Source organism: Chiloscyllium punctatum, chromosome 32 (assembly GCF_047496795.1).
Source record: "Chiloscyllium punctatum isolate Juve2018m chromosome 32, sChiPun1.3, whole genome shotgun sequence".
Lineage (NCBI taxonomy): Eukaryota > Metazoa > Chordata > Chondrichthyes > Orectolobiformes > Hemiscylliidae > Chiloscyllium > Chiloscyllium punctatum.
This window is the reverse complement of record NC_092770.1, coordinates 30,519,042-30,546,713: the sequence shown is the minus strand read 5'-3', so window position 1 is coordinate 30,546,713 and position 27,672 is coordinate 30,519,042. Positions and strand designations below refer to the sequence as shown.

The 27,672-nt window shown below is 42.9% G+C and overlaps 1 protein-coding gene across 3 annotated transcripts in view; it reads left to right on the top strand.

Annotated features, from left to right (window-relative positions):
- tm7sf3 (transmembrane 7 superfamily member 3) overlaps positions 1–22,499 on the top strand; it is a 50,164-nt gene extending 27,665 nt beyond the window's left edge. The window contains exons 3-12 of one of the 3 annotated variants that reach the window (XM_072551982.1): positions 805–949; positions 1,729–1,849; positions 4,152–4,320; positions 6,709–6,886; positions 9,689–9,775; positions 10,361–10,441; positions 15,114–15,266; positions 16,923–17,020; positions 18,157–18,319; positions 20,949–22,499. In XM_072551982.1, coding sequence (XP_072408083.1) covers positions 805–949; positions 1,729–1,849; positions 4,152–4,320; positions 6,709–6,886; positions 9,689–9,775; positions 10,361–10,441; positions 15,114–15,266; positions 16,923–17,020; positions 18,157–18,319; positions 20,949–21,211 — 1,458 coding nt within the window. In that variant the 3' untranslated portion in view covers positions 21,212–22,499. Of the gene's footprint in view, positions 1–804; positions 950–1,725; positions 1,850–4,151; positions 4,321–6,708; positions 6,887–9,688; positions 9,776–10,360; positions 10,442–15,113; positions 15,267–16,922; positions 17,021–18,156; positions 18,320–20,948 lie in introns of all 3 variants that reach the window. The other 2 variants (XM_072551981.1, XM_072551983.1) reach the window with 2 other exon arrangements.
- Positions 22,500–27,672: the final 5,173 nt, after the last annotated feature.

Sequence of the window (27,672 nt, the reverse complement as noted above, 5' to 3'; positions counted from 1 at the left end):
AAACCCTTCCTCAGGATTCCTGATGGCTTTCCTGCCACTTCACCACACTTTGTAATTAGTGACCTACCCGCTTCTACCTTGAGCCTTCTCAATGGCTCCACATCTGCAGCAATCCAGCTTGGAGAATTCCAGAGATTTACCAATCCTCCTGATGCAGGAGACGACCACTCGGTCCACTGTATCTGAATCTGCTCTTTAAACGAGCATCATTTGGCACTGGGTAATGTCCTACTTTCTCCCCATTCCCTTAGACAATATTTCTATCCAATTAATCATTCAGTGACTCTCTTAAATGACTACCTGTATGATTTTTGTTTTTTCCTTTTGCGTCACCTGCACACTATTTTAAATCTCTGCCCTTCTCATTCGTTGTTACTTTATCAGTAGGATCACATCATTACTATTTACTTTATCCAGCCAGCTCATGATATCGGAAGCTTCATTCTCGTTGCCTTTTCTCCAAGTATAACAGTCCCAATGTATCCTCACCGCTGAAGTCTCTCATTCCTGGAACAGTTCTTGTAAATCACTTCTGCACTCCCATTCCACTGCATTCACATCCTTCCTATAATGTGAACCTACAACTGTGCACCGTATTCCAAGACAATTTACAAGTGTCTTATTCACCATTTTGAGGAAATCCCTCTGTTTCAATTCTAATGTGTGTTCCTCTTATCCAAAGAATGTTGTCCCATGCTCAGGAAAACATCCCATCTATACTCACTCTGTTGTAACCTGATTGAAAGATGTGTGTGTCTAACATTGCTTTTAAAATGTCAATGTGCACATTTTTTTTTTTTTCAGATTACTACAACAGAAACTTCAACTGGTCAGGACCCTGCCTTGCTGCAAAATCTAAAGCCAGAGGAGACTGCGTTGATGTGGCATCTACGAACACCAATGGAAAATGCCTCTGCAATGTCTGTCATTCTCTCATACAAAGCAAGAGGTTGAACTATCTCCATTCTTGTGTTGAACCAGTGACCTTTTTGCACACATCTTGGTTAAGGTGTTTACACAACACCACCACCACCACCCCCCCCGCCCCACCTTGGTTACATTGGGGTCTTGACGTGATTGCCAAATGAGTCTTAATTCTTTCCCATAATCCTTTTTTTTTAAATGTTTTTTGTGAAGTTGGGATGCTTGTGGTGGTCTTATTTGCATGAATATTTCACCAGCTGTGCCTGTTTTTATAGATCTGAAACAACAGGTTTGGAATAATTATGGTGCCCAGAGGTGTGTTGGTTTAGAATGCTCATCTTTTAAATAATTAGAGAATTGGTGCCATTCTTGTACATGTGATTTGATGCTGGCCTTTTGTAGGACTGCCCTTTGAACTGAAGATATTTCAAACTTGTGGTGATCTTGGTTCCTGTCACTGTACACTGAAAGCTAATGAGCATTTTGTTTTATTATATCATATTTTTAGCAATCTCTGTATTTTATTTTATCCTGTAAGCAAATGGTTGGGTTAGTGTTGCCATCAGTTTCTTTCTTTCTTTTTTTTTCTTCCCCCCCCCCCAAACCTTCTAATCAACCTGTACATGTTGTTGTAATACAACTTTGGAACTCATGGGATTTGAACTCTGGTCCCCCAGTCCATAGGCAAGGACACCACCATGAGACACTCCAATCCCCCTTTCTATACTAGATCTTGGGTATGTCTCGTAATTCAGAAATGTCAGGTGGTTTCAGTACTAACTTGCTTCCAATTGCCTTCAGCAGATCCTGTACCAGGTGGATGTAGCATGGCATCTGATTTGACAGTTGATGCTAGTGTACACTTGCAGTACAACCTGTATGAAGCCACAATAAGTTTTGCACCGGCCAATGTTGGATATGCAAGGTAATGTTCAAAGCAAAAATGTTTCTGATGTTCTGCATTTTGTTTATTTTTTTTCGATTCTTCTGAAATGGAGTCATTGTTGCAAGTTTCTCTTGTGAAATAGCAACAATATAATGTCTTCTATTGATGTCAGTCGATCATGAGCAATGTATGCACAAAGATTCCACAACACGTCAATAATGACTGACTAATTTGATGTTTTGAAGATGAATATCGTGTGCTCTTCAAAATATCCATATTGTGGCACTTCTTTAGTACTGCATTGCAAAACTCTTGCTGTTTTGTGTTGCTTCCTGACTCTGTAGTGAGATAAGAATCTCAACCACTGTGTTGCCCACTGAGCTGTGGCTAACATCTTTAGCTTTTGAACTCCAATCAAACACAAACTGTTTGAGTGAAAAATCTAAGTCTTGAAAATTAAAAACAAACCTTTTTCCATTGGTTTAAAGACTGATTTTCTTGAATTGGTTGTGTAACTGTTAGCACAGATGAGATTTATTCAAGTGCTACACAAATGTGGAATTATGTCTCAGTAATTATTTTTTTGATTCTGTGTGGTTGAATAGTCTATATCAGCCTCTTGCAAACAGCAGAGATTGAACTTCATTTAATCATTGAGATGTGAACCCTCAGACTTGGCATTGTGCTGGCAAGAAGCTTCTGTTGTTTGACATCCAATGTCTTTTTGGACTGACTGCAGTTACTGGAAAGTACCATTTGCAACCCCACTGTACAGTAATGATCCTACAAGATTAGTGGTGCTGGAAGAGCACAGCAGTTCAGGCAGCATCCAACGAGCAGCGAAATCGACGTTTCGGGCAAAAGCCCTTCATCAGGGCTACAGGGCAGACCCTGTCCTGAGCAGAACATTGCTCCATCTGTGTGTATGGTACAAAAACCTATAAAAGGGATTTTTTTCTGATCTACATCAAACTATATACTGGAAGGACACAGCATCTCAAAATGAGGGTTGCAAGGTGATGGCCTCGTGGTATTATTGCTAGACTATTAATCCAGAGAATCATCCAGAGTTTCAGTATGTTCCCAACAAGTATTGGGAAGACCAGACCTCATCTAGAGTACTATGTGGAGAGATTGTGACTAGGACCAGAGAGCATTGCCTCCAAATAGGAGGTCACCTGCTTAAAGTAGGTGAAGAATTTCTTGGATAGCGAATCTGAGGTATTCTTCTCTGGGCTGGGTCATTGGAATATCTTTTAATTCAAAATTATTTTAAGGCCAAGGGAATGGAGGGAGGTGGGGGGAGAAGGCAGGAAAGTGAAGTTGAGAGTTATTGTTCGGCAACGATTTGTAGATGCTGGTGTTGGACTGGGGTGTACAATGTTACAAATCACACAACAGGTTATACTCCAACAGGCTTAATTGGAAGCACTAGCTTTTGGAGTGCTGCTCCTTCTGGTGGGTGTGGAGGCTACAATTGTAAGACAGGCTTTTATAGGCTATAAAAGCTAGTGGTTCCAATTAAACCTGTTGTTGTGATTTGTAACATTGATCAGCCATGATTTGATCAGCCATGATCTCACTGACAGCAGACTCAATGGGCTGAGTAGCCTACTTCTGTTCCTATACCTCCTTTTTTTTTATATATAGCATTAATTGCTTTTGATTTTCTTTCACCCCTCTTCCCTCCTCCTTTCTCTTTTCTCCCCCCCCCTGCCCAAACTGGTTCCCTTCCTTTCTTGGTCATTTACTTACAAACTATTTTAAAAGATCAATGGCAGAGTGACAACACTCTGGCCAATTTCTGAATTTTTAAAATAACAACAGCGATTCTTTGAGCACCAGTAAATGCAATGCACCTCTGCACAATCCTGCACCTATCTCCAGCTGCAATTTTGTTTGAAACCACTGCAACGATCAGTGAGTTGAGTGGATGGGAATAAAACCATCTTTACATGGTTCAGATTGGTGCATCCAGTTCCCTTTTTTTTGATACAACTCTCTAAAAATTGAGATGTATAGATAGGGTTAGCAGTCAGAATGTTTTCCCCTTGTTGAATACCTAATACTCCAAGGTGAGAAGGGTGGGAAAGATTTGGGTTAAGAGGGGTAGGAGTGTGGAATGCTCTGGGGTGGTGGAGGCAGATATGACAGGGCTGTTGAAGGGACTTTTGCATAATTGCATGAATATGCAAGGTATGGACCAGGGAAAGCAGAAAGGATTCGTTTAATTTGGTGTCAGTTTGGCACAACATTGTGGGCCAATAGGCCTGTACTGTTCTGATTGGTGTGTCATTGACTGGAGGAAAGGTGATGAGTGGGTGACTCTGTCTTTTCACAGGGGAACAGTTCCCCCATTGTGTGACTTTGCTGAAGAAGAGCCCACGTTGAGACTGCAGTATGATGTCTATCAGTATTTCCTACCAGAGGCTGATCTGACTGAAAAGCTCCTCTTTGCCTCCCTTCAGAAGATGGCGACAGTAGATCAAGTGGAAGCGAATGGAGTCAAGGTACAAAATATTTCCCATCCTCATTCTCCCTCGAGTGGATGAAAGATTGTCATAATAGGCTGAAGATTTTGAGTATGATTTCAATGCATGTTTTCTTATGGATAATCAGAATGTCTAGATGTGCCAATCCTTGACATTGATTTTCTCTTGGTAGAAAGTTCACAAATATCCAATATAAATATTGGATATCTTATGAAGTTTTACATGGTGTATCCTGTACAGGTGTCTCCCAGTCACCCCTTCATCTGTTGGAGTAACCACAATTTGGAACATCTTTAATATTGCAAATTGAAGTTAATTTTTGTCAGATGTGGGAATTGAAAGTACCCACAAGGCTTACCTTTTTATTGTCTATCTCTTATCACCCTTGAACTGAGTGGTGTTCTGTACCATTTTGGGGCATGTTTACTTTGAGCCAACTACATGGCAATGGGTCTGGAGTCACATGTAGGCTAAATAGCAGATTTTATTCCCTAAAGGACATTTGTGATCCAGATGGGTTTTGAACAATAACTGCTGACTAGTCTGGTTGTTATATGGAGAAATAAAGTAGGAGTAGGCTATTCAGGCCTTCTGTGCCATTCAATGATTTGTGGTTGATCCTCTATCTCAATGCCCTATTCTCAAATCCTCTCTATACCCCTTGTTAACTTCCATGTTTAATGCACTTATCAAACTCCTTTCTTTAATATGCGTGCGTGTGTGCACGCACACCCTCTCTCTGGAGCAGATCCCACAAGTTGATCCACCTTTTTTTTTTTTTGAGGAATACAGGGCAACCTCAATTATCCCAGTGTTGATAATTCAAATTTTGGATTATCTGAACAAGATCGCAAGGTCCTGATGCTTAGCTAAACTGTTCTCCGAACACTTGACTTTCCAAGCAAATTATTCCCGATCTGTGCCTTTTGGATAATCCAAAGTTGCCCTGTATTTCCTCATCTCTATCCTTGATGGCCTACCCCATATCCTGAGGCAGCATCCTGGTAAATCTTAAGCTTCCACATTCTCTCCATTTTTTTTAAAATGAGGCAAATGGAATGTTGGCCTTTTATTTCAAAGGGAGTACAGTGTAAAGGTAGGGAGGTTTTTGTTATAACTATAAAGGGCACTAGTCAGCCCATAGCTGGAATACTGTAAATGGTTTTAGGGCTTTTTTTAAAAAGAGATTTATTTTGGCTTTAGAGGCAGTCTGAAGTAGGTTCACTTGGCTGTTATCAGGTATGTGGTGCTGGAAAAGCACAGTCGTTCAGGCAGCATCCAAGGAGCAGGAGAAGTGATGGATTAATCTTCACTGGATTAATGTGGAAGCTTTAGAGAGGGTGCAGAGGAGGTTTACCAGGATGCTGCCTGGACTGGAGGACATTTCTTATGAAGAAATGTTGAGGGAGCTAGGGCTTTCTTCTTTAGAGCAAAGAAGGATGTGAGGTGACTTGATGGTAGTGTACAAGATGATGATGAGAGACTTTTTCACTGGGTGGAAATGGCTGTCAAGAGGGGACATAATTTTCAGGTGATTGGAGGAAGATAGGTTCTCTACTTGCACAGCCGGCAGTGCATTCCATGCACCCACCATTCCAAAGTCCGATACATTAGGGGCATTTAAGTGACTGCTGGATAAGCACATGGAAGATTAGTACAATCAAGGGTATGTAGGTTAGTTTCTCCTTTTCGAGTAGGATAAAGGGCAGGTACAACACTGAGGGCTGAAGGGCCTATTCTGTTCTATCTAAAGCTGCCTTGGAATCCAAATTATACTACACCCAACAGGTTCTCCCGTTATCTATTACATATCAAAAGCTCTAGATTAGTTATGCACAATTTTCCCTTTCCTTAAACTCCTAACTTCACCTAATCCCATTAGCATTGGTAACTTTTTATTTAAATTCCAGATTTAGTAACCCAACTTCAATTTTCCTTAGATACCATAGTGGGGTTTGAACATGTGAACCCAAGGCAATAGCTTACACCGGGAGAAAGTGACATTTCTCCTGACTCTTTTTTTTTTTGGATTAACCAACCTCACCCAATCTGACCTACACGTAACTCCTGTCTCATGGCAATATGGTGGATGCTGAACTGCTCTCTGGGCAAATAGGGGTGGATAATAAAGGTTGGCTGGTTCAGCGTCATCCACATTGTATAAGTAACTCTTTTGTTCAAAATTTTTTTTAAAACTAATGTAACTTGAAGCATAGTAAAAACAAACTCCATTTTGTTTTTCTTTAAAAAAGAAAATTGAGCCAGAATTCTGGTAACAGTCAACAGCTCAAATAGTTGTTGGAGAACGTTGTCATTCTGACTGACCACAAGGTCACTTCCTGAGTGCCCTGTGGTTGTGCTGTGCCATGATCCATTTTCACAGGATCTCTATTTTCTGTTTTTCAGCTTTGCAGTCTGGGTGCACGAGATAAGACGAGTGTAACAGTATCATCTATTCCTGGCCAAGGGGTGATTTATAACGTTATTGTAAAGGATCCTGAGATGAACACATCGGCAGCTTATACTCCAGCTCACACCTACTGCTGCAGTTTCACAGATAAGCTGGATAACTGCTATACTCTGAGTAAGTCCATCTCACCAATGGATCTTCTCCCTTGATCTCCCGCACTTGCCTGGTGAACTAGGTTGGTGGAGAAAGTCCTGCTTTTAGATTTTTAACAAAAGACGGGAGTGGAACATAGTTTAGTGGTTCATGTGTGGAATGAACTTCCTGAGGAAGTGGTGGATGTGAGCACAGTTACAATCTTTAAAAGACATTTTTGATACGTAAGTGAATAGGAAAGGTTTGGAGGGATATGGGCCAGGCGCAAACAGGAGGAATTAGTTTAGTTTGGGATTGTTTGGTATAGACTGGCTGGACCGACAGGTCTGTTCTCATATCGTATGACTCTATTGATGTGTTAGGACCTAGGGATGTAGAACCAATAAGGTGCTGTACGGTAGGAAATGCAGCAGCCAATGTTCACACAGCTAACTCCAAAACTGGCCGCCTTTTAATACTACCATTTTCCAGTCCAATCCTTCCTCCACTAGTGGTGGCCAATTTTAAAGTTGTCAGAGTCTCTTGTCCTGTGTTCCTGGGGGGGTGCGGAGGAGTGAGTGTGTGTGTGTGCCTGCACCAGCCCCCTTGCCCCAATCCTTCCCATTTGCAGCTGGAGGGGATATTGGTCAGTGTCCTGCCAGACCTTGGCCCACACTGTACCAGCTGCTTGGGCGCAGTGCCCCACTGTCAGGCCATGCTCATGATCAGGAAGCAGGGTTCTGACAGATGAAGATCTGTGCTCCCATTTTGGTAACTGGTGCCTGTATCCAAGTGACGAAACAGTATTGAAGAATTGTGGCTGTCTCTTTGTTGTCCCCAACTTTGATCGCAGAGACTAATTTGATCAACCACCCTGGATTTCAAGAAGTTGTCCCCAGCTGGGATACTTGCCTGTTACAGGTGCATGCACATAGCAGGTGACGTATAATGTGGTAAACATGAGGTTATTCACTTTGACAGCTAACACAGGAAGGCAGATTATTATCTGAATGAACATTGAACCTGATTGATAAATATTGAAGGTTGAAACATTAAATTTGTGATCAGTAAGGGAATCTGGGTTTATGGGGTGGGAAAGTGGAGGTTATCTGATCAGCTGTAGTCTCATTGAATGGCCGAGCAGACCTGATGGGCTGAATGGCCACCTTCTGCTCCTATGTCTTTGTGATTAATCACGGTGATCTGGCTGAGCTCTTGTTTTCACAGGGCAGTAAATGGATTGTGGATCAGTAGGGTACTGGTGTGGTCAGGCATAGAGATGCATACATCTCAGACTCCATGAGATGGGCTCAACCCCATTCTGTTTCCTTATGGAAGGAAAACCTAGATGGTGGAAAAACTCAGCAGTGTTTTATGGAGTGAGGAACAAGTGTCTCTAGTCCTATGTGACTTTCTAGAAACCAAGCATGATAGAATGTGGTGGGATTTATATTGTTTAAAAAGGGGAGGAATAATGGAGGAGACCTGGGATGGATTATAGGGTGGAAGAGGTTTAAATAAGGACATCCTGGTGCAGGTGTGACCAAAGCTGGAAGAACTATAAACTGAAGAGGACAGTTTGGAACTCCCAGAAGAACAAGTTAGTGGAGTAGACAAATAGGTGGTGGATAAAATTCAAAGCAGAAAGTGAGGTTTTTATTAGTAAGAACACTTGAAAGACTGCTTAAAAGGGGGTGCAGGAGCAGAGGGAGCTGGGTGTCAGTGTCACAGATCACTGAAGGTGGTTGGACAGCAGGTGAGAGCAGTTTAAAGAGTGTCCCTGGCTTTGTTAATAGGGGCATAGACCACAAGGGCAAGGAGGTAGTGCTGACCTTGTACAAGACACTGGTTAGATCTCAGTTGGAGCATTGTGTACAGTTATGGGTGCCACATTATGGGGAAGATGTCAATGCATGAGTGCAGAAGCAATTTACAAGAATGGTTCCCAGAATGAGCCACCCCATTGAGGATAGATTGAAATTGGCCCCCTTCTTGGAGAGGGGGAAGGCTGAGAGATCTGAGTGAGGTTTTGGAAAATCAGTAATTTCACATCAACAGGGTGGGGAGGCTGAGTGTCAGCTAGCTCAATTGGCTGGACAGCTGGTTTGCAAAGCAGACATTAACAGCATGGGTTCAATTCCTACACCAGCTGAGGTCTGAAGGACTGTCTCCCTGCTGTTGCCTGAGGCAGAGTGACCCTCTGGTTAAACCACCACCCGTCATCCCTCTCTAATGAGGACCCTGGAAATTTCACCTTTCCTTAAGGTCTGGAATGCATTGCCTGGAAATGTGGCAGAGGCAGGTTCAATGCAGGCACTTGAGGGTATTGAAGGACTTGGATTGAAATAATGTGTATGGTTATGGCAAGGGTTAGGAGGGAAATGTGGCTGGCTGTGGGGAATGATGCTTAAGAGCCAGTGTGGGCACGATGGGCTGAATAGCCTCTTGTACTATAGTGGGAATGATGGTTACTGTAAAGATTTAACTAATACTTCATAATATGTGTTAATGGTAGCTGTGCTTTTAATAAATAAAAACAATGCAGGCTGGCACTTGATAAAAAGGATCAAAATGGTACATCTAAATTTGTCAAACAGACTAGGAGGTCAAGGGAAGGTGAAGTCCCCTTTTTTTTTTTGCTGAGCTGTGGTTCCCACTGGTTACATTTCGGGTGACTGTAATTAGCTGGTGCCCTGATACGTTCTGATGTGAGGCTGCTGGCGATTTACCACATTTAATGTTGGGCACCACATTGTTACTGGTATCTGGCATTTACATATCATGCTTGTGGAGCGTGGGGAACTCTGCAATTCTGTTCTCTAATGGGATTCTGTTTCTGTCTAGAGCGAACTTCAACAAGAATATTTCTGGTTTCTGTTGGGCTCGTTGGATTATTTATTTGCTTCTTTGGACATCGCTACCTAAAGACAGGTGAGTTTTATTGGAGTGCCCTCCACTTTTAATTGGCTGGTTTCTACTGAGCATAGATAGACCTCTTCAGTGTGTTCACTTTTATGATATTCCTAGTTATTAGTTATGTCAGTTGTATTTTAAAATTTTTTTCCCAGATGGGTAATTGATCTGAGCAATCGACAGTGTCATTTATATCTTTTTTATTTACTGAAAGAAACTTACTCCTAGTGACTACATTGGGGTTTAGGTGAGAGATTTGCCTGGAATAATCCCAGGATTTGGAGGTTTTAGTGGAATTTAGAACATTCTGCCCCTCCAGACAGATTGGAGGAGGAGATGGAAAGGTGCTGGAGGAGATTGGGAGACCACGGGAGATGTTGGGGGAGGGGAGTGCAGAAGGGAGCTTTGGGTGTTGGTGGTGCTTGTCTGTCTCTGGATGTATTTGAACCATCAAGATGCACATCTACAAAGATGAAATGGTGGCTTGTTTTCAATTCATTACAACTCCCCAGCTTGTCACTGTTTTACACAGCTATCTACAGTGAGCTGTGGAGAAAATAACCTTTTCATCTCTCTAAGCATGTAGCTCCTTGTACATTCCAGAATTATTCTTCTTTGGATTCCTTCTGGTGGGATTTGTCTCCTTTGTCCTCCTGACCCAGAGGAGTGCACTGCATTATGATGGTAAGTGATTGGCCAACTCACGAGCTCCTGATTTTTTTATTTATTTATTTATTTTTTTGCTGCAATGTCTGGGAATTCCTACAAAGGCAGCATTTGGATTAGATTAGGATATGTTTAAATATGGGGATCATGTGAATTAACAACAGGCCAATCCTAGAGGCACAAATCACATGACATCAATAGACTAACAAGATTTCTTTTTGAAGGTAACAACAGACTGAAAAGGCCACTTTGTCTTTCTGGATTTCAAGAGGTTTAGTTTGTTTTTATTAGTGGACAGTCATGTTTATTACATGACCTTCCTGTTAAATTGGGTCTGTTCCTGGACCTGGCCAGGCTGGCTATAAACCCAGTCCAGTGGGACATAGAGGGGTCCTCTCCAACTGCCTGCCTCATGTGTTTGCCCAGGTGCCCTTGGAGAGGGAGCATGCTGTATCCATCAATACGCTTGTTCTCTTTTAGAGGTGGGCACTGCCCAGGGGATACAGTGCTTTATTTCCCCCTCCAACCCCATTTTGATTTAGCCCTTCACCCTCCGGCTTGCATTATATAGAAATGGTTGACCCACTGCTGTCTACTGATGGTGGGGGAAAGAAAATGGGGGAGGTGGGGGAAATATAACTGCAGTGATGTTTAGTGGGCAAGTCACTCAGTTGTGGAAAAAGGTGAGGACTGCAGATGTTGGAGTACCAAATTTGAAAAATGTCATGCTGGAAAAGCACAGCAGGCCAGGCAGCATCTGAGGAGCAGGAGAATCGACGTTTTGGGCATATTCCCTTCAGAAATGAGGCTGGTGTGCCAAGCGGGCTGACCTAAAAGGTAGGGGGGAGGGGTGCTGGGAATACAATAGGTGGAAGGAGGTGAGGGTGATAGGCCAGAGAGGTTGGGAAGAAGATTGCAGGTCAAGAAGGCAGTGCTGAATCTGAGGGTTGGGACTGAGATAAGGTGGGAGATGGGGAAATGAGGAAGCTGGAGAAATCTGCATTCATCCCATGTGGTTGGAGGGTTCCTAGGCAGAAGATGAGGTGCTCTTCCTCCAGTATTCATATGGTCAGAGTCTGGCAATGGAGGAGGCCAAGGACCTGCATGTCCTTGGCGGAGTGGGAGGGGGAGTTGGTGCGGGTGTCCCAGAGGTGTTCCCTGAAATGTTCTGCAAGTAGGTGGCCTGTCTCCCCAATGTAGAGGATGGCCATTTGGGTTGTTTGGTAGTGGAATTGGCCCTCCTGGGAGCAGATGCAGCAGAGGTGAAGGAATTTGGAATATGGGATGGTGTTTTTACAGGGGGCAGGGTGGGAGGATGTGTAATCTAGGTAGCTGTGGGAGTCGGTCAGTTTGTAGTAAATGTCTGTGAGTCGGTCACCCGAGATAGAAATGGAGAGGTCTAGGAAGGGGAGGGAGGAGTCTGAGATGGTCCAGGTAAATTTTGAGGTCTGGGTGGAAGGTGTTAGTAAAGTGGATGAACAGTTCAACCTCCTCACGGGAGCACAAGTTAGTGCCACTACAATCACTGATGTAGCTGAGGAAAAGGTGGGGGGTGGTGCCAGTGTAGCTGCGGAAGATGCTGTTCCACATCTCCAACAAAGAGGCAAGCATAAATGGGGCCCATGTGGGTGCCCATGGCTACTCTTTTTTTGGTTTGGAGGATTGGAAAGAGAAGTTAAGAGTGAGGACCAGTTCAGTCAGTGGAAGGGTACTGGTTGGGTCGGCGGGAGAGACACCACCCATGCCCTCCACCTCCACCCACATGGGCCCCAGTTCATCCACTTTACTTCAAGTGATCCAGGATATGATGGAGTACGAGATTTTTATACACTCTGGTCATATAGTATGTAACAGTGATTTCATGAGTGTGCCTCTTAAAGGTATCCTGCCTTACTTGGAGCAGAGACTGTCAAGGAAAAATTGAGGTTCAAAATCACAAAGGGGTTTGGATGAACTAACTCCTGCTGGATGTAGGTGGGTTGGGCAGGGAGAAAGTGAATAAATGTTTTGCCCAGTATTATATTGTAATCTGGGACAGCCTGTCTGAAGGGGTCACTAACCCAACCCTCTAGATTGTTTTAATGAACAGGATGACATAAGAGCACACATTAGTGTGGTAGGGAATGCTACAGCACTGATCTGATGCAGTAGCCTAAATAGCTGTCCCAATCTCACTAATGGTCTTGAATCTAAAATACTTTGGATAAAAAGCATTTAACTTGTGATGCGGCAGATGAGTTGATGTGGGTGCTGGGTAAAATGGAGTTGTGTATTCTACAACAATCGTTCACTTGGAAGCACTGAGCTGTACTTGCTGCTGCTAATGGGAGATGTTGGTCACTCTGTCTGTGACCAGATTGTGGCTGTTACCGTCTTCAAATGAGATCCAACTATTTTCTTGCTGACTCAGGAAAAAAAAACCCATGCTAATCATCAACTGAACACTTTTTTTTTCTTTTAAAAATGGATTTTGGTGCAAGTCACTTTTTTTGTGCTGATGTAGGCTCCTGTTTGAAGAAATATTGAATGACTAAATTCAGGGATGTTTTTTTAAAAAAAAACCTCCCCTTCCCCATCCCCCAAATAGATCAAACTTGTCAGAGGCAGCCATTTGGCTAATTGTCAGCTCTCTGCAATAATAACTTAGTGAAATGATGTGTACATGGCTCAGTCTGTAGCTGCTCAATGCTTCTCTGTTTAATTAGATTCTGGCTCACTTAACATTTTTAAATTAGATTAGGATTTTTTTAAAAGCAAACTGTCATATGGTTGAAATCTAGTTACATGCGTTTTTTGTACTGAAGTAAATATCCTAATTAGTTGTATAGCTCAGAAACAGACCCTTTGGCTCAACTTGTCCCACTGACCAGGCTTCTCAAGATAAGCCAATCCCAATTGTTAGCAATTGACCCATATTGCTGTGTAATCATGTACTTACCCAAATGTGTCAATGTTGTAGTTGTACCTGCATCTACCACTTCCTCTTCTAGCAGTTCATTCCAAATACATACTACTGTCTTGCCCCTCTAGTCCCTTTTTAAATCTTCCCCCTCACCTGTCCTGCCAGCTTGGGGAAAAGACCCTTGCTATTTACTTTATCCATGCCCCTCAAGATTTTATTGCATCTCGAAGGTCACCTGTCCAGTCTCTGACACTCCGGGGGGGGGGGGAAGAAACACCCCAGCCTATCCATCTTCTCTTAATGAGTCAAACCTTCCAGTCCTTGTAACATCCTTGTAAATCATTTCTACACCCTTTCCAATTTTTAAGAGTATCCTTCTATAACAGGGTGACCAGAATTGGACACCTACTCCAAACGTAGCCTCACCAACATCCTGTAAAACCCCAACGTGACATCCCAACTCCTGTACTCAGTGGTCTGAGCAATGAAGGCAAGTGAGCCAAATGCCATCTTCTCCACTATTTACTTGTTTACTTGTGAACCAACTTTCGATGAGTGAGTTATGCACCTGAACCTCTGGGTCTCACTTGACAACACTTGCCCAGGGCCCTCCTGTTCACTGTATAAGCCCTTTCCAAAATGCAGCCCCTCCCACTTATCTAATTTAAGCTCCATCTGCCAATCCTCAGCCCATTGTCCCAGCTGGTGTTGATCCTATGTCTTCACTGTCCACTACACCGCCATTTTTGGTGTCATCCGCAAACTTATCATGCTTCCTATATTCATCATCCAAATTCATTATACAAATGACAGACAAGAGTGGACCCAGCACCGATCCCTGCAGAACACTGGTCACAGGCCTCCAGTCTGTAAAATGACCCTCCTCCTCCACCCTCTGTCTGCTACCTTTTTTTTGAGCTGATTTTTGTATCTATTTGGCCAGTTCTCCCTGGATGCAATGTGATCCAACTTCTTATGAAGCAGCCAATATGTTGTACCTTGTCAAAGGCTTTACTAAAGTTAATGTAAACAACATCTATGGCTCTGCCATCTTGGTCACATCCTCAAAAAAAACCCTCCACTTTGAGAGAATTGGCTTTGTGTGAGGAAAATCATGCTGACTGTCCCTAATCAGTCCTTGCCTCTCCAAATGCATGCAAACCCTCCCTCAATCATTCCAACAACTTGCCAAGCACTGACATCAGACCATCAGACTCCTCTGTCTATAGTTTCCAGGATTTTCTATGCAGCTTTTTCTCACGTTAAAAAGCGCAACATTAGCCACTGTTTTCCCCATGACTGTAGATGATAAAAGTACCATGCACAGAGACCTGCAATTCTTCCCTAGCTTCCCACAATGTCCTCAGATACACTTCAGCTCCCAGAGATTTGTCTACTTTTTTTTTAAGACCTCCAGCACCACCTCTTCTGAAATGTGGACTCTTCAAGAGATCACTATTTGCCCAATTCCCTAGCTTCTACTTGAGCTTGCCTGTTTCCTTCTGCCCTTTTTTTTATATAAAGGGAATATTACAATTTGCAGAATTGTTTCTTGTAGCAGAAACCTCCTGGTGCATCCGTCTGGAATTGATTCTGATGTAGGTTCCGAAACCCAAACTATTTTCTACTCCAACACTGTGAAAGCAAGTTAATTGGATCTGATTTTTTTTTTTCTTAGAGTTTTGCAATCCAAGCCTGTTTTATCTTCTGTTAACAATGCAAAATTGTAACTGTACTCGAAGTTGTTGTACAGTCTCCATTGGGGACCCTATCTGTTTGTTTCCCCAGTTATTTTGGGGTTGGCGGCAGTGTTGGGATCTGTCGGTGGGAGTCTGCTGGTGATGTGTTGGTGGCGGTCTGGCTCTGTTGTGCTGTGTGCGCTGGTTGCTGGCTTGCTCCTGGGATTGTTGCTGTCATCTTTGATCTTCTTCACACCATTGGGTAAGTGTGGAACAACTTAGTAACCAGGCTGATCTTTGACATTTTTAAATGCTGGCCTGGCCAGTGACTCCCTCATTCCCCCCTGAACGAAGAATTACAAAATGGTGCAACACCAGAGTTTGTTTTGCCAAGCATGTTGAAGTGGGAAGACACATTACTACTTAAACTGTGCATTCGTGGGATAAGTGTTACTGGCTGATCCTTTTATTGCCTCTCCCAAATTGCTCGGAGGGCAGTTAAGAGTCAACCATGTTGCCGTTGGTCTGGAGTTGCATGTAGGCCAGACCAGGTAAAGATGGTGGATTTCCTTCCCTGAAGGACATTAGGGAACCAGCTGGGTTTTATGACTATGGTTGTTCTTGAGTTGGCAATTGTTTTCATTCTTCTAAATTTTTACTCTTTCAGGCTTTACTATCTGCTGTGATGAGATTTAAATCCATTTTCCCAGAGCATTAAACCAGAGTTCTGGATTACCTAATGCAGTGACAATCCCACTACACCACTGCTGCCACACATGTCTGGCACCTGAACCTGGGCCTCCCCTCTGAGGGAGGGATACACCCACTGTTTTACCCTGATTGGCTGCTCCAGGTTTAGTTTCTGTTCATTGGTCATCCCCAGAATGTTGAGGGGTGGGTCAGCAACAATGCAGCTCAGTGTCGAGTGTGATGGCTGGATTCTCTCTTTGGTCAATGCCTCACATCCATGACATGAATATTATTTGTCACACCTGGATACTGTCCTGGGATTTGGTGTACATGGGCATTGCTTCAGTATCTGAGTTGCTGTGAATGGTGCTGAACATTGTACAATCAGCAAACCTCCCCAGTTCTGATTCTGGTGGGAGGGAAGGTCACAGCTGAAGGGGGTTGGTGGGTGGGAGTGGGGTGGTCAGTTAGCTCAGGTGGCTGACTGGTTTCTGATACAGTGAAGCCAATAGCCTGGGTTCAATTTCCACACCAGCTAAGCCAACCCACACTCTGGGTAAACAACCACCAGTCTGCTCTCTAATGAAACCGCAGCTCTGGTCCTTCTGGGAATATGGCAGCTTTATCTTTGAGTTCTCATGGTGCAGTGGTACTGTCCTGGTCTCTCATCCAGGAGGTCTGGGGTTCAGTCCTATTCTGTTCCAGAGGTGGGTAATGGCATCTCTGTACAGGTTGACTTAGAAAAGACAGAAGGATGGCTGGGCAGTGGGCACAACCCTGAGGAACTCCTGCAGAGATGCCCAAGAACGGAGTTGACTGACCACCATACTATGTACCAGTATGACTCCATAGAGCAACTCCCATTTGATGCCAGTTTTTTGCTCAAGCTCCTTGAGGCTGTGGTTGGTCACATGTGGCCTTGATGTCAGGAGGCGGTCCTCCTCCCCCTCACTCGCTCCCTTCCTCCCTCATGGATTCAGCTGCTTGGCCAAGGTTTTTATACTAAAAGGAGCTGAGTGGCCCTGTAGAACCCCAGGCTGAGTGTTAGTGAGTGGCTTATTGCTAAATTAGTGCTCCTGGGTTGGAACATTTTTTTTAATAAATGTCTATTTCTGTAGGAAGGATTTTTTTTTACCAATAACATTGAAACCCAAGAGTTTGAATTTATTAAAAATCATGGAATTGTTGCTAGAGTTGCTCAATTTGTTTTTGTTTTTCTGTCTTCCAGCAAATGTTAAAGTTTTTGATGATGATGCTGTTTTCTGGGTAACCTTCTCCAGTGTGGCATTGCTTGTCCCACTGATATTCTTCAGCTGCCCTAGACCAGTAAGTTTTCTCCCTCTATCGGGTAGTGAATTTTAATGCCCCTGTTGATTTGATGTTGCTTAAATGGCTTTTTACCCTTTTTTTTTAAAATAAGCAAGGAAAATGATGTAAGTAGAAAATTTCCATTGTGGAGGACTAAGGTGGACAAAAGTTTTTTTAAAAAAAGTCTCACCAGGTTATACTCCAACAGGTTCACTTGGAAGTACCTGATGAAGGAGCAGTGTTTTGAAAGCTACGGCTTCCAAGTAAACCTGTTGGATTATAATCTGGTTTTGTGACTTTTAAACTGAGAATTTCCATTTGTGTAGCCAGACAATTCAGCAAAAACTGTTTGAGGTGGGAGAAGTAAGCATATTGTTGTCATTGGTTACAGACTATGGAGCCACTGTTTGCGCTCTCTCGTGGATCAGAGTTGCTTTGGAGAAGCGCAGCAAGTCAGGCAGCATCTGAGGAGCAGGAGAATCAACATTTCGGCATAAGCCCATCATTCCCGTTTCTCCTGTCCTTGGATGCTGCCTGACTTGCTGTGCTTTCGCAGCACCCCACACTCTCAACTTTGGCTCAACTGTCTGCTGAAGAGTCCATGTACTGCTTTGATTTGGAGGACAAACCAGACACAAGATATTGATGAAACAGATGGGTATTGTTGCTGAGAGTTGCTTTCAATTTGAGACACAATTTAAATTCTCCTAGCTGCACTTCAGATTTGAACCTTTTTTGTTCCTGGAGCTGGAACTGTCTTGAGTTAACCATCCAGTGAGATTGTATTGACCTCTCCTATCACCTCTAGTCTGCTGACAAGACCATAAGATGTAGGAAAATGTTCTCAGGGTCCTATATCTTGATGGAAATAGTTATTCTGAAATATTGAATCTTGACAAAATGTTTTTGAATAGCAAAATTGAGTGAAAGTCCATAAAGTGATCAGGAAACTCCCGATGGTGTAGAGTTCTGGGAATTATGGATCTGTATTATACTCCCCAGATATGTCTCAAATTGCCAACGAGACATTGCAATGGATTTTCTAAAATTGAAACCCACATGTCTCAAACTCTAGGAATTGAGTTTTCCTTTTTAATTTTAAAATGTTTTGCACATTTTAGCATTTACTTTTGTGTCCTTTTTTTTGTTTTTAGTTGAACATTCTGGCCTGTGGATTTGTTGGCTCTTACACAGTGATTCTAGCCATTCACAACTTTGTGTTCACCAGCCTCGCCTACATCACGCTAAACATTGTCAAGCGAGCACTTCATGGCAACTTTAAGGCTGCCTTCACAAACGTACCCTTCCAAACGAACGGTAAGCCAGGAGGAGTGGAGCTGGTGTTGTCATAAAGTCTGCATTTAGACAATTGTGTTCAGCAAAAAAAGTCACTTTCTGATGGATCCCAAGAATTGATGGGCAATTGGCTGCCTCCTGATGGCTTGTCTGTTTGGCTTTTTAATCTGTTGAGAGACCAGAGTAATATATCCCTATTTTAGGGAGGGAGGCAGAAACTATAGCCAACTAGCCTGACCTCCAGTTCTTGATAAGATTGTAGAGTGTTTTTGAAGTGCATGGTTGAACATACTGAGTCAGTGTGGCTTTGTCATGCCTAACAAATCTGTCATAATTCTTTGTCTAACTTGCTTGTTACATCCTCAAAGGAGTGCTATTGGGTAAGGTCTATTTGGATTTCCAGAAGGCCTTTTAACAAGGTGCCACACAGGAGGCTGCTAAGAACCCACTGTGTTCAGGGCAAGGTACTGGCATGGATAGACGATTGGCTGACTGAAGATGGAGTGGGGATATAGGAATCTTTTCTCAGGATGGCAGCTGGTGACCAGTGGAGTTCTGCAGGAGTCAGTTGTTAGAACTTCAGCTATTTGTTTTATAAAGTCACAATCTGGACACAAACTGAGGGCATTGTTGCTAAGTTTGCAGATGACACAAATAGATGGAGGCACAAGTATGTTTGAGAAGGTGGGAAGACTACAGAAGGACTTGTACAGGCTAGGAGAGTGGGCAAAGACATTGCAGATGGAATACAATGTGGGAAAGAGAGGTTATGCACTTTGGTAGGAAGAATAGAGGTGTAGACTATATTTTCTAAATGGGGAAAGGCTTTGGAAACCTGAAATACTGACTTGGGACTCCTAGTTCAGGATTCTCAAGATTAACATGCTGATTCAGTTGGCAGTTAGGAAGGCAAATGTAATGTTAGCATTCATTTCAGGAGGGCTATAATACAAGAGCAGGGATATACTGCTGAAACTGCAGAAGGTTCTGGTCGGACTATATTTGGAATACCATGAGCAGTTTAAGATTCCCTACAGTGTGGAAACAGGCCCTTCGACCCAACAAGTCCACACCGACCCTCCAAAGAGTAACCCACCCAGACCCATTCCCCTACTCCCTGCTAATGCACTTATCACTGAGCAATTTAGTGTGGCCAATTCACCTGACTCCCATCTTTGGACTGTGGGAGGAAACCCACACAGACACAGGGAAAATGTGCAAACTCCACACAGTCACCCGAGGCTGGATAGGAACCCAGGTTCCTGGTGCTGTGAGGCAGCAGTGCTAATCACTGAGCCACCATGCAAACCCATATCTAAGGAAGGATGTGCTAGCATTGGAGGAGATCCAGAGGGAGTTTGAGAATAGTCCTGGGGATGAAGGGCTTGTCCTTTTTTTTTTTTTTTTGTTTGTTTTTTTGAGTAGCTGTGGACAGAGTCTGTACTGGTAAAGCTTAGTAGGATAATAGAGATCTGATTGAAACTTAAGAATACCAAGAGGCCTGGATACAGTGGATGTGGAGATCTCCCCATTAGTAGCAGAGACTAGGACCTGAGGGCATAGCCTCAGTGAAGGGACAGCCCTTCCGAACTGAGGACAAGGAGGAATTTCTTCAGCCAGAGAGTGGTGACTCACACTCCACAGCCCTCTGCAATGAGTTAATTTAAGACAGACAGATCCTTAGGGGGATCAAAGGTTATGGGGAGAAGGCAGGAGAATGTTTCTCTGCCTCAATCAGCCCATGATTGAATGGTGGAGCAGACTCTCTGGGCTGACTCTGCTCCGATATCTTTGTCTTATGGAATGTAAAGAAAAGCAGGGGGTTGGGTTTCAGCCCAATGTTAAGGTCTCTTACTCGGGATACTGAAGCTATGTACGAGTGAATCAAAGGAATTCTTTTCCTGTTGAAAAGAAATTTGAAAGGGAAGGGGAATGAAACAAATCTCCTTGTCTCATTCTGCTCCCCCAATGTCTGAGTGGCCTCCATGAGAAATGTTTTTACTTTATGCCATGTAGTGATTAGACTCCCTGGTAAATTTGATCATCTTCATCCACTTGGGATGTGGGTGTTACTGGCTATGATGGCAAACTGTCTGTCCCTGGTTTATTTTAAGGGGTATGCCTTCTGCACCTAGTTACTGCAAGGGAATTAATTTCTAATTGCATTGGGGTCATAGTGCTATTGCTGGTGCTGGCTACAGAATTATACAGTGGATATAGACTTTTAAAGACACTCACTCACTGGTGAGATGAAAAATGTCGGTTATGACCTGAAATGCACTCTTTGAGATGGTGTTTTTTTTTTAACACTTGTTCATGGGTATGGGTGTCTCTGGCTAGGTCAACATTTATTACCCCAGAGGGCAGTTAAGTCAACTGTGTTGCTGTGGATCAGGATAGGCCAGACCGGGTAAGGATGAAGATTTCCTTCCCTCTTGGCCACTAGTGAACCAGATAGATGGAAGCAAATTCAGCTGTACCTTGTAAAGAAAATTGAAGCTTTAAGGAGCTAAAATTTGTAGGACTTTGAATAAAGTAGACGTAATTGAATAGATTTCAATGTCCGCACAGTCCAGATGGGATGGCTGAATGGCCTCTGATTTCTGCTGCTTGATTTATACTGTGAATACCTTTTTTTTTCCAATTGCAGACTATATTTTAATATCAGTGTGGGTGGTCTTACTGGTAAGTGGAATAGTGTTCCAATTCCACCGTGAGAAGGAGCAACCCAGATTCCCACCTCATCCGTACAAAACCTGGAAACGAGATCAAGAGCGTCGACAAACTAACGTCTTGGACCCCAGCCACCATGTCCCACCAATCAAGGATCGGGTAAAGAGTGCACTGACTGATGTCAAGCATCTATTCACCAAACAGCAGTCTGCAGGAGAACAGACCCCATTACTACTTTAGACTCCACCCCATTGCCAGTGAAGGACATCGCTGTATCTGTCTGACTCAGCTGTATCTGTTTATTTGGTCACGAGTCACATTTGTGCAGATCTGACAAATTGTTTTTGACATCAAGAATTTGAATGGTGGGCTCTCTTAAATCACCGTTAATTCTGTTAAAAGAACATTTTTGTTTTCAATCTTTAATAACGTGCCAGAAACCATTGGAGTGGTTTAAAAGGATTGACGAATCCTACCTTGTAACTCAAGATTAGCATGAACTGAGCAATTGGCTGCTAAATGGGTACAAACCCTGCACTGATTCCATTTTTGAACGTTTTTTTGAATTTTGGTTCTTGTCTGGAAGTTACGGTGACAGGACACGTTACTGATACAAATGGTCCCATCTTTAGTTATCTGCACCTTGTTACAGATTGCTGTTTTTTAAAAAAAGAGAAGAAAAATGATTGATTGTATCCTGGGGAAAATGAGGAAAAGTTGGTCCTTCTAAGGATTCACATCACCCCCTGTTCCAGGAGTTAGTGACATCCAAACACTTTCAGAGCTATAGAATAATGTAGTGGAAAAAAAATTCAGACTTGCACAGTGTTCTGCACATTTTTAAATACCTCATTGAATTCTAGAACAAGATTCCTGATATGGAAATTAAACTAACTAAAAGATTTATTTTTGAGAAGGTTAATAGTTATTTTCTTAAATCAAAATAACTTTGTTCCACAATATTCACTTTGTCCTAATGGATTGTTTCTGGGAGACTACTGTCATATGACTGAGATTAAATATTTATAACCTGAAGCTTCCTAATTGAGCTCATTTTGGCTGAATTAAAATTAATCATGCAATTTCCTCAAAGATTCCTGTGCCCATAGAACTGATGGAATAACTTATCTACTTTAGCTTGTTTATCCATTATTAACTCATTTGGGTGGACAAAGGTCAAATTAAGTTACTTCCTTCCAGTAATCAGCCTTAACATCACCTCCTGAGGCTACATGGATTGGGCAAAGGGAGACCATTTTACATTTATACATCAATGCATTGGCTTTTTTTTTCCATTTAAAATAAAGAACAAGTTTTCAATTTGAAAACATTTAAACAGCTGGAGAGGAGTGTTGAATTAGGATATTCATTGCAACTAACCTGGCCTACAACCGAACATGGTGGTCCTGATCGAACTGTGTGTATAATAGGGTATGGGTCCATTGTTATGTAAATGAAGCATCCTCTAGTCTCTACTTGGTTAATACTTGAAACCATGGGTGTATTTTGTAAGTGTTTTATATTGTAGATGTGATTAAAATATTTGATACAATTGTGGTCACTTTCATATGGCTTATTAGGACTGGCCCCTTTCACAAATAAGTAATTTACACAAGTTGCTGTAGCTGCTGGAATCTGTACTGAAACAACAACCGCTGGAAATCTTAGCAGGCAAGCAGCATCCATGAGCAAGAACAAGTTAACCATCTTCTAGACTCTGTTAGCTTTGCTCTCTCTCCATGGATGCTGTCTGACTTGCTGAGATCTCCAGCACTAGTTTTCAATACAGTTAAATGACTTCAGCCAAGGTTCTGTAGACAATGATAAACTAGTAGCTGCTCAAGGTGAAATATTGCTCAGGACATCATGCAATTGTCGTACCCAAGGGCAGAATTAGCCTCTGTTTAATGTTTCCTCTAAAGGATAATACTGCATTGGGATGTCAACCTGGATAGTCTTTGTCCCCTTTAGGCTGGGGATTCTTTTACACCTCCTCTGTTTGAGGTGCAGTTCAGATTCCTCTTGTGGACCTAACTGTTGGTTTTGAAACACTATTGGAATGCTGGAAGAAAGCCTGCTAAATCTTAGCTCTGAGCACACCTCTTGGAATTTTAAGATGTTAAATGGAACAGAGAATCTTTTCAATGTTGAAACCCCACCATGGTCTCAAAGCTACACTAAATCTACAGTAGTCCCACTTGCCAGTACTTGGCCCTTGGCTTTGATTATTAGACTTCAATTACTCATCCAAGTACTTTTTTTTTGTCAATTTTTTTAAAAATTGAAGATTCCTGCCTCAATGACCCTCCCAGACAGTGCATTCCAGACTTCCAACACTTAGTAAGATATTAGGGCTAATCCAGGATAGTGGGAAGTTGAGTCCAAGGAGATAGGAGCAGTGTTTAAATTTTTTAAAATCTGTATTCACATTAGAAAAAAAACACGTGGTCAAGGAGGATACTGAGATACAGGCTCCAAGACTAGATGGGATGGAGGTTCACTAGGAGGTGTTAGCAATTCTGGAAAGTTTTTAAAAAATAAAATCCCCAGGGCCAGATGGGATTGATCATAGAATTTTCTGGGAAGCCAGGGAGGAGACTGCTGAGCCTTCGGCTTTGATCTTTTTGTTGTCATTTGTCTACGGGAATAGCACCAGAAGACTGGAGGAAAGCAAATGTCTACTCCTATTTGTTCAAGGAGCAGAAACAATCCTGATGATAACAACCAGTGAGCCTTATTTTAGTTGAGTGTCAAGTGTTGGAAAAGGTTGTAAGAGATGGGATTTATAACCTCCTAGAAAAGAATAAGTTGATTAGGGAGAGTCAGCATGGTTTTGTGAAGGGTAGATGGTGCCTCACAAGCCTAAATTGAGTTCTTTTTAAGAAGGTGACCAAACAAGTGGCTGAGGGTAAAGCATGTAGTGTATATGTATTTCAGTAAGGTATTTGATAAAGAGCCCCACAGTAGGTTATTGCACCAAATACAGAGGCATAGTATTGAGGGTGATTTACAGTTTGGATCAGAAATAGGCTAGTTGAAAGAAGGCAGAGGGTGGTGGTAGTTAATGGGAAATGCTCATCCTGGTGTTCAGTTACTAGTAGGGTACCACTGCTGTTTTGTCATTTTTATAAATGACCTGGATGAGGGCATAGACAGATGGGTTAGTTAATTTGTGGATGACACTAAGGTCAGTAGAGTTGTGGATGTTGTAGGTTACAGAGAGACATGGATAAGCTGCAGAGCTGGGCTGAGGGGTGGCAAATGGAGTTTCATGTAGAAAAATGAGGTGATTGATTCCTTCACGTTGGAAGGAGTAACAGGAATGCAGAGTATTGGGCTAATGGTAAGGTTTTTGGTAGTGTAGATAGGCAGAGAGATCTGTGTCCAGATATGTAGATCCTTGGAAGCTGCCACCCAGGTTGATAGGGTTGTTAAGAGGGCATACAGTGTTAGTTTTCATTGGTAGAGGGATTGAGTTTTGGAACCATGAGATCATGCTGCAGCTGTACAAAACTCTGGTGTGGCCCCACTTGCAATATTGCATATCGTTCTGGTCACCATGTTATAGGAAGTATGTGGAAGCTTTGGAAAGGTTTCAGAGGTGATTTAGTAGGATGTTGCCTGGTATGGAGGAAATGCTGAGGGACTTGAGCCTGTTTTTTTTTGTTAGAAGATTGAGAGGTGACTTAATTGTGACATAAGATAATCAGAGGGTTAGGTCCAGCAGACAGCGTGCCTTTTTTCCCATAGTAATGGCTAGCATGAGAGGACGTAGCTTTACATTGAGGGGTGATAAAGGACAGATGTCATAGAAGGAGGGATTTGGAATAGTAAAGGATAGATGGACTTTGGATTGGTTCCACAGGTCGGCAGAACATAGAGGGCTGAAGGGCCTCTACCATGCTGTAATGATCTAATTTTCTTAAATACCTCTTAATCAAAAGATTGAGGGCAGAGCAGTAGATGTGATCTATATGGACTTCAGTAAGGCGTTTGACAAGGTTCCCCTTGGGAGACTGATTTAGCAAGGTTAGATCTCATAGAATACAGGACTGGCTCAACAGTAGAAGACAGGGTGGTGGAGGCCTGTGATCAGTGGAGTGCCACAAGGATCAGTGCTAGGCCCTCTACCATTTGTCATTTACATAAATGATTTGGATGTGAGCATAAGAGGTACAGTTAGTAAGTTTGCAGATGCTACTAAAATTGGAGGTGTAGTGGACAGCAAAGAGGGTTATCTCAAATCATAACAGGATCTGGACCAAATTGGCCGACAGTAAGGTCCTAGAGACTGTTGCTGAACAAAGACTTTGGAGTGCAGGTTCATAGCTCCTTGAAAGTGAAGTCGCAGGTGGATAGTGAAGGCGGCGTTTGGTATGCTTTCCTTTATTGGTCAGAGTATTCAGTACATGAGGTGGGAGGTCATGTTGCGGCTGTACAGGATATTGGTTAGGCCACTGTTGAATATTGCGTGCAATTCTGGTCTCCGTTTTGTCGGAAAGATGTTGTGAAACTTGAAAGGGTTCAGAAAAGATTTCCAAAGATGTTGCCAGGGTTGGAGGATTTGAGTCTGAAGGGAGAGGCTGAACAGGCAGGGGCTGGTTTCCCTGGAGCATTGCATGCTGAGGGGTGTCCTTATAGAGGTTTACAAAATTGAGGGGCATGGAGAGGGTAAATAGGCAAAGTCTTTTCCCTGAGGTCGGGGAGTCCAGAACTAGACAGCATAGGTTTAGGGTGAGAGGGGAAAGATATAAAAAAGACCTAAGGGGCAACTTTTTCATGCGAAGAGTGGTACGTGTATGGAATGAGCTGCCAGAGGCAGTGGTGGAGGCTGGTACAATTGCAGCATTTGAGGCATCTGGATGGGTCTATGAATAGGAAAGATTTGGAGGGATAAGGGGCAGGTGGGATTAGACTGGGTTGGGATATCTGGTCGGCATGGATGGGTTGGACCGAAGGGTCTGTTTCCATGCTGTACATCTCTATGACTCTAATCCCCCCAAAATTTATGTCCTGTCTTAATTTCCCCTTTTAAAGGGAACAACCCCTCTCCATTCCACCACACACCCCTAGCAAGTCCCTACTCCACTTTCTCTGCTTCTCAGAAAACTATCTGAGCTTATCCAGTCTCTCTTCGCTGAAATGTTCCATCTCCGGCAATGTCTTGGTGAATGTCCCTGCACTCGCTCCACTGTAGTCACGTCCTACAGTGCGGTGACTAATTGTACACTACTCCAGCTGTGAGTTGGGTTATGTTGGAGTTGTATAAAAGCTCTCTGCTACAACTGGTGAACAGCATCCCATATGTTGCCTAACTACCCTAGTTACCTTTCCTGTGCCCTTCAGGGCTTTGTGGACAAGGACCCCAATATTTGTTTTTGTTCCTGAGCTTCCTAATGTCCTGTCATTCGAGTATTCCCCAGTCTCATTACTATTAGCAAAGTGCATCCCCTCCACATCTAAGGTTAAATTCTAATTTCCTCTGATTTGTCTGTATTCTCCTGTAACCCAAAACCACCTCCCTCATTGTCAACCACTCCGCCATCCTTTAGTGACCATTTTTATGGGCTGTGCTTATCCCTTTATTGCTGAAACTAATATTTATCAGCAGTGAAAAGTAAAGTCATAACCTTTTCACGATGTTTAAGTGTGTTATGTAGGCCATAAGTTCCCTGTGAAGTTTAATTTGTTTTTTTTTAGAAAGCTGCCACTAGTAACATCCTTGACTGAATCCTGGAGGGTGTTTTATAAGGAACTAGTTGATCATCCCTTTTGTACTAACTATTCCCCAGATTAATTGTACAAGTTTTGAAGTTCAAAGTAGGTGGATTCATAATGAAAAGTGGCAGTAGCTACAGCAAACAGAAACACAACAGCAAAATTGTTTCTGGTGTGTATTTGTGACAAAGGGACAGGCAGTACAATACTTCAGATATGTATAGTTTTAAACAGTATGATAGTTGCAATGTTTGTAGCTCAGGTTGAGGTTTAGGGTGTAGGTTTGATATCCAGCTGTTTCATTACCTGGCTAGGTAACATCATCAGTGGCCACATCCAAGGGAAGTGAAGCTGTTGTCTCCTGCTTTCTATTTGTTTGTCCTGGGGTTTGTGGTGATGTCATTTCCTGTTTGTTTTCTGAGGGGTTGATAGATCTAGATACCATCTATATGCTTGTTTATGGCATTGTGGTTGGAGTGCCAGACCTCTAGGAATTCTCTGGTATGTCTTTGCTTAGCCTGTCCCAGGATAGATGTGTTGTCCCAGTTGAAATGGTGGATTTTTTTTTCCTCCGTGTGTAGGGCTGTGAGGGAGAGGGGGGTCGTGTCTTTTTGTGGCTAGCTGGTGTTCAACCTTCTTCCTGTTTGTCCTACGTAGTGTTTCTGGCTACAAAACTCCATGCAAGGACTGCCACAAACACTATGTAGGACAAACAGGAAGAACGTTAACCACCAGGATACACTAACACCAGCTAGCTACAAAAAGACACGACCCCCTCTCCCTCGTAGCCCTACACACTGAGGGAAAAAAAATCCACCATTTCGACTGGGACAACACATCCATCCTGGGACAAGCTAAGCAAAGACATACCAGAGAATTCCTAGAGGCCTGGTACTCCAACCACAACGCCATAAACAAACATACATCTCTAGATACCATCTATCAACCCCTCAAAATGAACAGGAAATGACATCACCGCGAAC